Below are 10,329 nucleotides of genomic sequence, written 5' to 3'. Positions count from 1 at the left end.
CGGCGCCAGGATTGAGCGGCAGTGGTTGGGATGCTGCCACGTGGGGGGAGTGGCTGCCCGCCTCTGCCCCTGCCGCGGCAGCAGGGTTTGAAGGCTCTGTAGAGCCCCGGGAAGCTGTTACTGTATGCAAAGTGATTTTCTTGCTGGTTGTTTCCTCTTCTTTTGGGGTCGGGTTAAGGACCCGTGGCAGGATGATGCAGTTCTGGTACAAACTATAAATCGATGCTCTGCTTCCTTCTGCAGGTCTCTCGGGCTGTCTCCGGTGGAGCATTCAGCAGCACCACTCAGTGCTTTGAATACTTTCCACTCAAGAAAGAAAAAAAAAGAGTCATTCAGCCAAAAACAGGAAACACATGGCCCAGGACAGCGTCTCTGATTTGAGTACACCTGTTCTTATAATGAGCCCTGCAGGAGATATTAACTCCACTGCAGCAGAGGCTCCGTGAACTGAGGCATGGGCTGCAGCGGCAGCGTGTGTCTCTGGCTGCTGATCTCTCTCGGCCGTTTTTGGGGTATGTATGTTTTCCTCTCCATGAAATACTCGGTTTGGGTTGTTTGGGGATTTTTGTCAGATATTAAGACCTTTAGAAATCGTGAGCTGTGTGCCGGGCGGATGGGCAGATTGAGTATAAATATTCATATAGAAGATAAATGGCTTGCAACTCCAAGCTGGATGTGTGGTGCATCCCTAATATGCTCCTACTAGTCAGGCTGAGGGAGGAGAGAATAAAAGATGATGAATGAACAAAGATGGTGATGGACAAAGCGTAGCTGCAGTAGTGAAGCACTCTACCGTGTGTTTTAATGGGGCGTTAGTGGCACCGAGCAAATAATTTAGTAGCAGAAGTGAATTGGGGTACTTGGGATGAAGGTCCTTGGTGGATCGTCTCACTCTCTGCGATACTGAGTGTCTTGGATCGAGAGGTGCCAGGGGGCTGGGAGGCAGTACCCAAGCAATAAAATGCGTATAAGGTGAGTGCAAAGGGACTGGCAGCGGGGCAATGCCTGCTTTCTGGGTGCCTGGAGAGCCCTGGCCAGCTGTGGGTGGTGTCCTGGGGACAGCGGTGTCCTGGATGAGTCGAAATCCCCCCAGCCCGGCTGGTCAGGGAACGAGGGCCACCCCGGCTGCCCCAGGGCTCCTGGGTCCCCTCCGCCGAGCCCCTCGGCAGTTATGGGAAGACGATGCAAAATCGGTTTTGGTGGCGCCGAACCTGTGCGAAAGCGCTTGGGTGAGCCGGGGCCCCTGAGCAGAGCGAAGGGAGCTGTGACTAATCCCGACCCCCTTCTCGGCGCCCGCCTGACGTCCGTTCCCCTTCCCTGGGGACACCGTGCGTCCCCGCAGCCCCATGAGCCCTCTGCCACTGCATCTGTGTAATTACCAGGTGTAAAACGAAGGGCTCAGCCAGGAAACCAGAGACCTTGGTACAGCTGGGGTTTCTCCTTGGCTCTGCTGGCTCACTATTACTAGAATACCTGCCTTTAAAATCCCCCCGGGGTTTTCTGCCTAGCCAGCACACTGAAAGTCCCACGAGCCCAATACCTTATGCGAGGGCTGCTCTGGACCTAGCGCTGTGCCGGTGCGGATCGCTTGCCTTCCTCCAGCCCCCTCCGTCTGGGCTTCAGCATGGATGGTCTCAGACCTCTTTACATCCGTCCTCCTGCAGCCTTGCTCCAGCCGAGTCGTCTTCCCCGCAAGGGAGATGCTGCTCGCCGGGGCACAGGGTTTTTCTAATGTGATGTAAAAAGGGCTTTTCCATTTGCTAATTAATGAGGAGCCTAACCGCTGCATGTCAAAAAGACATGTTGCTGAGAAAATACAGCATCCGCCTGTGTGCTGGGCTTTACAGTAAATGTGTCAGCAAAAAACGTATGGGGCACCGGGTCAGCTGGGGTGTGGGGTTTCTGCAGGCTGACGGCCGTGTCTGCATGGCTGTTTTGATGCCGGGGAGATGTAGTCCACAGGGACAGCTCAGAAACTGCTGTGTTTTGTGCCACAGAGGGGGGAAAAAACAAGCAATGGCACTCGCTTGGGATGGCGGCGGGGAGAACGTTCGCTCTGTGGTTTTTACTAGAACCGTGCACGCTGCAGGAGAGGCATCCGGGCCTATCTGGGCCTCCCCAGACCTGGTCTTCTGGGGTAGCTCCCCCTCTTTTCTTTTCCCCTCTGGGGCAAAGCCTCGCCCCAATGGAAAGAAGTTGGTAGGAAACATGGGGGTGACACGGTGGAGCTCCTTCCACGCTCCCGCTGCCGACAGCTGGCAGCAGTGGTGATCTGGCACTTCTCCCCACGCTGTTTCCTACAAAAACAAACTTGTTTGCCCGGGTGTGCGGGCAAATATGAATCACTGCCTCGCAGCAAAAGACAGGAAAGCATCTGGGGGAGAAGATCCTCCTGTGTGCTCTCCAGGAAATCCAGGTGGTTTGAGATGCTTTGGGACGCACGGGAGATGCTCGCACCCCTCTTCTTAAGAGCACTTTTCCATGGTCGCCAAGAAACGCAGCTTGGACCACCTTGACCAGGAGAAGAACAACCTGGGACTTACACCTGAGCCCACCTGCTGGAGGCTGCGCTTCCTGCAACTTCTACAAGAAAACCCCCACCGAAGGTTTCTGGAGCTGAGGTGCTCGAGGGAGGTGGGTGCCATGACGTGCACCTAGCTGCAGGCTTTGGCCAAGAGCCACCGAGCATGGCTTCCCTCTGGGCTGCTCTGGTGTCACCAGGACTTCTCCAGGCTGGTCCCACCACTGCCAGCACCCTTCTCCCAGGACCACCATCCCCACCGCGCTGGGACCACAAGTGCCTGCCCCTGCTCGAGGCAGCCCCGCTCTGTGGGGTGAAGTTTCACTGTGCCGGCTGGCTGTCATTGTGCTGACAGAAAGCCTGGAGCCTTAAGTCAGGATTCGGCCACGGTGCACAGCGGTGCTCAACGTGACAGAACGCTGATGCAAATGAAGACTCTCTTGCCTCACTCTGCGAGGGTGGGAAGGAAGAGCAGAGGAAGGCAACGCTTCCCCTCTGGCTCCTGAGCTGAGCCTTTGACCCACATCCTTTGGGGTTGAGGCTGCGGGGCTGCGGGTTGGGGGTTGCTCCTTTGCTTCTGGGGACAGTCCTGTGGGGTGGGCATGGGGCAGAGCTCATAGTGAGCCCTCGGGTAGAGCAGGACTCGCGTTCCCACCCGTCAGCAGTCGCCGGTGCAGGATGTGGTGGATAACCCAGAGCTTGAAAACACGGTTAGATAATCTGTTCAATTTTTGACTGGTTTATCTCACGCATCCCGAGCCGTCCCCAGTCTGTAGATTACCAGGGTGGTGGTCCAACGCTGTTGCTGGCTACCGCAGCTCTGCAGGCATCTGCCCTCCTCTGGCAGAGCCGGGATGGGGGGGACGGTTCCTCCAAGCCCCCCGTGCCTCACTGCCTTCCTCAGCCCTTCTCTCCACTCTCCTCCCAGGCATGGGCCGTGGGGCGAGGGAGACAGTGCTGGGCACCCTGGGGAAGGCGACGATGCTGCGGATCCCCCCCGAACTCCAGGACCTCACCCTGCGCTTCGGGGCGGCCGTGTGGAAGCGGGACACGGAGGACCCACAGACGAAGCTCATCCTGCTCATGTACTCTAATGGCAACTACACCAACTACAGTCAGGGACGGACTCGCTTCCACAAGCTGGACTTCTCCCTGGAGATCCTGAACACCAGCCGGCAGGACAGGCAGCTCTACGAGTACATCGTCAGCGAGGGGCCAGCAGAGAAAATCTGGCAGATACAGCTGGAGGTGTATGGTGAGACACGCGGCTTTGGGAGGACCGTGCTGGATGCTCCCAGCCTCTTCGGTGCTGGGAGCAGGTCTGGGAGGTGGATGGCGGCCAGGGGGGTGGGAGGTGCCCACCCTGATGTCGTGGTGCCGCAGTGAGTCCAGGACCCTCTTGCAGCCCCATCTGGGTACCCCCAGGAGCCTTTGGGTGCGTGCAGACCATGTCCCTCTCTAATGCCATTTGCAGCAGGGACAGACCGGCTCCTCTCCATCTCCAGGGGATATAGGAGAGGCCAGCAGGATTTCCCAGGCAGGGGCCAAGGCAATATTTGCATCCTTTCCCGGACACAAACCTTTGCCCGCTCCTTCTTTCTCTCTAGAGCCCGTGTCCGATCCCAGCATCCAAATCCTCAGCTGGGCTCTGGCCAACAACAGCTGCACCGTCATCCTCAACTGCACAGCGGAGCGAGGGGACAACGTCTCCTACAGCTGGGGCAGCCAGGACGCCAGCACCTCGGGGCTCTGCTCGCACAACGGCAGCCTCCTGCACCTCTCCTACGCCCTGGAGAATGCAAGCATCGCCTGCGCCTGCACGGCCAGCAACCCTGTCAGCAGCCGGGTCGTCAACTTCGACTCCTCTGAGTGCAGCTACGAGCAAAGGGGTAAGTCCCCCGCTGCCGACCTCGCTCTCTCCGGCCTCCCAGTCCTGCTCTTGCTCTGCCGGTGTCTTTTTCATGCTGCTTTAGGCAGCCTCAAAGGAGCCTTTTTGCAAGAAAAGCGGCCGCTGTGCCACCTGCTCAGGGTTGCCCAGTCCTTCCCGTAAACACGGGAAGCCGCGGGTCCCACCTGCCTTCCCAGCCAGCCGGGCCACTGCACTTGCTCCGCCCCGGTGCTCGAGGCTCATTTTAAACCCATGAGACTCCTGTGCCGGATGGTTCGGGGAGGGTAAAAACCTCGGTGACAACTTCCCCTTTGGAGTCTTTCGGGGCAAAAGTCATGCGCCCTCGCTGGGATTTTCTAGCACTCCCTCGTGACGTGGGGGACTTCTGCTGGGGCTGGGCAGCGCGGTGGCTGCCCCTTTCCCCGGGGAGCTGGGGGCAAACCCACGGCTCTGCTGGGGCTCTCACAGTGACCTGTGCTGGGAACGTATCCCTGTGGGAACAACAGCCGGCAGCCTTGCTCAGTCCTTGCTTAGGAAAGGGATATGCTGAAATGAGATGCTCCGGGGGGGGTTTGGGCTCATTTCTCACCCCCTTGCCCCCAAACCCTTTGCGCTGTGAACACCCCTGCACGGTGTCACCGTTAGCAGTCCAGCGTCGGGGTCACCCCGGGTGCCTCCCCCGGGGGAGCCCGTCTGGCGGCTGGAGCTGCAGAGCTCCGTCCCAGGGCCCTCTTCTCACGCACCTGCGGATGCGAGGGCGTTCCACAAAGGCTCTGCCTCCCCGCAGGCCTCTGTAAAGCCACTGGAGAAGGTTTTAGGGCTTCATCTGGCCCCCAGCAGGCTTTTTTTCTGACTGTTGCAATCTGGAGGCGATCAGAGAGAACTCTGCTCAAGAGAAGCATTTCTTGCCTCTTGTCTCCTGTTCTACTGATATCATCAGCGCCAAATTAGGTGATGAGATGAAGAAAGATTTTAGCAGCTCATTCTGCTCAGCTCTGGGTGGCCCTGGGCCCCAGGGCCAGCGACTGACTCCCTCCCTTCTCTGCCCCCCCGTCGCAGGCAGTGCCAGGATAAGGACAGATCTCCTGCTGATGGTGGTGGTGCCCATCGGCCTGGTGATGGTGTTCACTGGCATCTTCATGGCCATGCGTTTTGCCATGCCCGCTGGTGAGTGCTGTGAGGGAGGGGTGCTGGGGCAGTTGGTGGTCTGCGGGTGGGGGGAGCCTTGCGGGGGGCACAAGCTGCCGCCAGCCAGCCCCAGCACATGGACCAAGGGGGTAATCCCCGCAGTCACCTCGTCTCGGGAGTACCCTGGCCCTTGGGAAGGAGCAAAATATGTTTCTCTTGAAGCACAGGGTGAAAGGCAGGAAGGAAACCAGCTTCAAAAAAAAAAAAGAGAAATGTACCTGCACGTGACCTCCAACGCTTTACCCGGATGATGGGCTTTGAGATCATGTTGCACGGTCTCAAGGGGAACTGAATGATCCCAGCCCAAATTCCTCCCAAAGTGCCTCACCTGGGCTGTGCCCCCGCTCCCATCCCCTGTGTAACGACGAGTTTGCAAAGCTGACCTGTGGCAGACAGAAATCCTCTGACCATGGCCAGGCTGCTGCAGCGGTAGGGACGCAGCCACGTCCAGCCAGGCAGGACCCAGCATGGGCTCACCCTTGCCATGCCGTGGCCACAGGTGCAGGATGCGGCTTGCAAAGCATCGGCGTCCCCCTCGGTCCCTGCTGCCCTCGCAGCTCAGTGACTTGCTTATCCCCCTGCAGCTGGCCGGGAGCCGGAGGATTCGCCGCTTGCTGAGGACAGGGCAGTGCACACCATCTACTCCCAAGTGCAGCGAGTGGAGGTGAGCCACAACCAGCAAGACCCCAGCCAGCCTCCACGCACGGGGGAAAAAATTGCTCCTTTGGCGATGGGACCCCAAGCGCTGCAGCTGGCGGGGCGCGCAGGCGTGACCCTGCCCCGGGCTTTCTTGGGTGGAGGTCTCGGAGAGTGGCAGCCGGGCTTTGGGCAGCAGCGAAGGCAGCAGCACCCAAAGCCCCGGCTCGCTGCTGGTTGCCTCCTCGCTGGTCTGCGGCACTCTCTGCGATGGGCTTTGGGCGCTGGGTGTCAACGCAGCCCCACGGCTGGCGAGGGGGAAATTGTGGCTGGGGGGGACTGGGGTGGCCGTGGGCTCCCCGGGGCCGCTCATCCCTGCTGTTCCAGGACTCAGCCTCGCCACCGTTAAGTTGGGAATCGCTGGGAATAAGGTTGGGTGCCAGCATCCCAGGGTGGCTTTGGGGACAGAGTGTGTGTTTTTCCCCCCTCCCCAAGTCCTGCTCAGTGCAAACTGGGGAGGAAACGGTGGGTCCATGCAGGGTGGAGGGAGGGAAGGGCCCCCGTGGCGAGCCGCCTGTCGCTGCTCATCCTTCGCGTTCCATGCAGAAGCAGAAAGGGCCCCCCAGCGCCGAGCACCCCTCCTGCACCACCATCTACGCTGCAGCCACCGGCCTGCCCCCGGACATGGCCCCGGCCCCTGGCAGAGCCCCCCGCCCCCTGCGCAGCCCCCCAGCAGAGCCTTCCGCCCTGCAGGGCCACCCACCCCTCTCGCAGGTGAGCGGCTGCTGCCCCCGGTCCTCGCCCCGGCCGGGCATTGCCGCGGGGCGAGCCACGGCCCCCCCCGGCTCAGGCACCTCGCCGACCCCTTTGCTTCCCTGTTCTCTGCTGCAGAGCCCCGACAAGGAGCCCATGACGGTTTACGCCAGCGTGATGATGCCCATGGCCTGATCCTCTCCGCCTCTGCTCGCCGGGCACTGACATCCACGTTCCCGGCTGGAGGCACCCCCCCCCCATCCCTGGGGAATAAAGGCAAAACTCTCTGGCATGTGGCAACCCCTGCCGCAACCGAGCTGGGGCTGCACCGACGGCCGCAGAGGTGAGGGATGATGGAGCAAAGAGCGGGGCTGAAGCAAGGCAAGAAATCTCCCCGGGCTGTGGCTAAGGGCGGCAGCAGGAAGTGTGGCCGGTGCAGGTTTGCACCCCAACCTCATCCCTGCCCCATGGGTTTTCGCCCCACGGCCTCATCCTGCGGCCCCGGCTTCGCTAGAGGGAGCCCCCAGCTCGTGGCAGCCGGCGACGCGCAGGGATGCGTGTTCAGCAGCAGCAGGGAAAAATCAGAAGCGATTTTTTTTTTTTTTTTTCTTTTTTCTTTCCCGCCCCGTCCTTGATCTCTGCTCTGCAACCGGTTATGAAATGTCCAAGTTTTGGCCCAAGTGGTGAAGAAAGTTTTGCAATCCCCTTGGGGCTGAGCCCTGCCTGGCACTGCCCCGAGCCCCTGCCCCGGCAGCGCGGGCAGCCCATGCCCGTGCCTGGGGAAACAGCCGTGTCCCACCACAATTCTCCATCCCCATCCTTTTCCACTGATGACTACGGGAACAGGCAAGGGTCTTCCAGGTGGACTATTTAAAGCTATTTCTGGCTGAGAGGGGGAGGCAGCCCCTGCCTATGGCCTGGCCACCCCCTGCCCGCAGCAGTTCCGACTTCCCTGCAGAAATACCCAGCGTGGGGATGCTGGAGGTGGCCTGGAGGAGGGACCAGGGCTGCAAACATTTTCCAACCCGCCCCCCCTGCCCCCAGTCTGAGCTACTTTATAATCCCAACATAACTCAGCTCGTACAGCAGGTCTGATCTCGTGTGCTGCTGCTAAGGGAAAGGAAAATAAATGTATAGTAAAGCTTTTTGGAAAGGTTTGCTGGAGGAGTGTGTCAGGGGCTGCATCAGGCTTTGGTGGGGGAAGAGAAATCAGTGTTCCACCTCCCTAGCTTCCTCCTTTCGTTACTACAGAAAAACAGCTGAGCTGCTTCATTGGAAAAGTCTGCCCGCAAAGCAGTCACTTCCCCCAGGAGCAGCATGGGCAGGTCCAGGGAAGGGCAAGGTCATGCTTGCCCTTGTGCCTCTAAAATGGCGTAAAACCCCCAGATTCTATGCCTGGCTCTTGGTGCAGGATAGAGCTCAGTGCTACCTGCGTTGGTCCTTGCAGAATGATGGGGCACCCTGCGATGTGCCGCCCCAGCGTGCACCCAAATGTCACGGCCCACCCCATGGCTGCGAGGGGCTATCAGACGCTCAATAAGGGCAAGAGTTCAAGCAAAAATGTTAATATTGCTGTTGCAGAGGAGCATCGAGCCGCGATGCCACAGAGTTCTCACCCTGTCTTCCAGACGACAGTCGGAGGAGGCAAAGGGGGTTACGGGCTGAGTCACCCGTGGATGTGTCTGTGCCTCTCATCTCCTCCCCTGTCAGGGAGTTGCGAAAGAGAAGAACTGTTTCTGGCATTCAGATTTGGCATTGAGCAACCACCCTGGTCCCTGTGATCACGTATCCCATCGCCCGGCCTCCCGCAGCACAGCGTCGGGGCAGCGCTGGGGGGTGACAGCAGCCCCTGCTTCCTTGCTGGGGTAGAGGAACCAGGGCTATTTTAAAGCCCAACATCCCCAGCTGGTCCAGCGCGCTTCCCCCACCTGAATTTCAGTATGACACTGGTGTCATGCTACGTCCCAGAATAACCTGAATTAAGGAAGCCGCTGCTTCCCTGCGGTTGTCATTCAGCTGGGGCGGTGGAATTTGGGGGAATGGAGAGTTTGGATGGCGGCATCCCTTACGAAGGATGCGCTGGTGACACCGGTCCATGGGCACCAGCGTGCTCCTGGGCGCTGACCCGCGGTGCTCCCCACAATACCCCTCTCAGGGCTGATCCCCACAGAGGAGCTGGGACACTTGTCACACACGGCCGCAGTGACGGTCTTTGTCGCCGCTGCCACCCTCACCTTTGCTTGGAAATGGAGTTTTTCAGCTCGAGTTTTCATTATGCATGTGGGATTTTCATCCTTGTCATACCCCCTCTGGTATCAGGCCCAATGCCGGTGGCTGACGTCACTGCTGACGGCACCCACCATTGGGTGAAGCGCACATTTTTCTCCACCCCGTCTTGGGAGGGAAAGCTGCGTGGACCACGGGTGCTTGTGCCTTCCTCTTGCTACCACAACCTGTAGCAGCTGCTGGGTGTGGAGAGGCTCTCTTCATGCATCGCGGGTCGCTGGATGTGTTTCGGTGCCTGCCTCTCGCCCTCCTCCTCCTCCAAGCAAGTAAGTGCAAGGTGCTCATTTTCCCTTTGTGGCGGAAGGGAAGGAGCCCACGGGGGGCTCAGGGTGTTTTTAGGGACTCCTGGGAGAGCAGGGACAGGGCTGGCACCTGTGGGACCAGCGGTGCCAGGGGCAGCTCCGCAGGGATGGAGTTTGTCCCAAGGATGTTGGGCAAACTGGGGTGAAAGATGCCAAGCGTGACCCGGTGCTGGCCCCTTGCCCTTGTGTGGTCCCCCCTCTGCTAATGAGTGAATGCATCAGGTCTCAGCTCTGCAGCAGTCTCCATCCAGCTGCTGCCAGATGTGCACTGGCCACCGAGCTTGCCGTTCTGCTCCACATTCAGGGTCTGTTCCCCTTTGTGTTGTCTCTGAGTTTTCCATGCTCCCGTGGTTTCGTTGTGGGGTATTTAGGACTGTTTGGAACAGGAGACGCTTTCTGCCTCTTTTCAGGCAAGGGGACGTGGGTAGAGATGCTGGCTCAGCCCCGGCCCCCTCCCCGCAGCTGCCAGGAGGGTTTTACCGCCAGATGAGCCCTCCAGTGTCCTTATCCGCTGTTTGAGCAGAATTTCCTTTTCACGTTTATCTCTCCAACCAGCTTTTTCCTCCCTGAGGTCAGAGATGCTTGTTCCCAATGTCCTGGAGATGTCCCTGCAGGGTCAGGCAGGGGGACCAGAAATGCAGAACACGGGGGAGAGGTGACAGCCTCGGGGTCTGGCTGCCCAGCTGAGCCAGGATCAGCCTTTTCAGGAACTGGGGAGAAAAACTTCCGTCCCCAGCCCAGACTGGGTAGCACTG

The 10,329-nt window shown here is 59.4% G+C and overlaps 1 protein-coding gene across 1 annotated transcript; it reads left to right on the top strand.

Moving 5' to 3' along the window:
• Window positions 1-454: 454 nt before the first annotated feature.
• Window positions 455-7,181, top strand: LOC104025281 (signaling lymphocytic activation molecule). The gene is made up of 7 exons (XM_075724623.1): window positions 455-512; window positions 3,450-3,776; window positions 4,129-4,410; window positions 5,469-5,576; window positions 6,182-6,261; window positions 6,729-7,007; window positions 7,125-7,181. Exons 1-7 carry the CDS (start codon window positions 455-457, stop codon window positions 7,179-7,181), a joined length of 1,191 nt encoding a protein of 396 aa, XP_075580738.1.
• The last annotated feature ends 3,148 nt before the right edge of the window (window positions 7,182-10,329 follow it).

This window comes from Pelecanus crispus, chromosome 22, assembly GCF_030463565.1.
Source record: "Pelecanus crispus isolate bPelCri1 chromosome 22, bPelCri1.pri, whole genome shotgun sequence".
In the NCBI taxonomy this organism is placed as follows: Eukaryota; Metazoa; Chordata; class Aves; order Pelecaniformes; family Pelecanidae; genus Pelecanus; species Pelecanus crispus.
The sequence above is the reverse complement of the archived record's forward strand: the minus strand, read 5'-3'. Positions and strand labels throughout refer to the sequence as shown.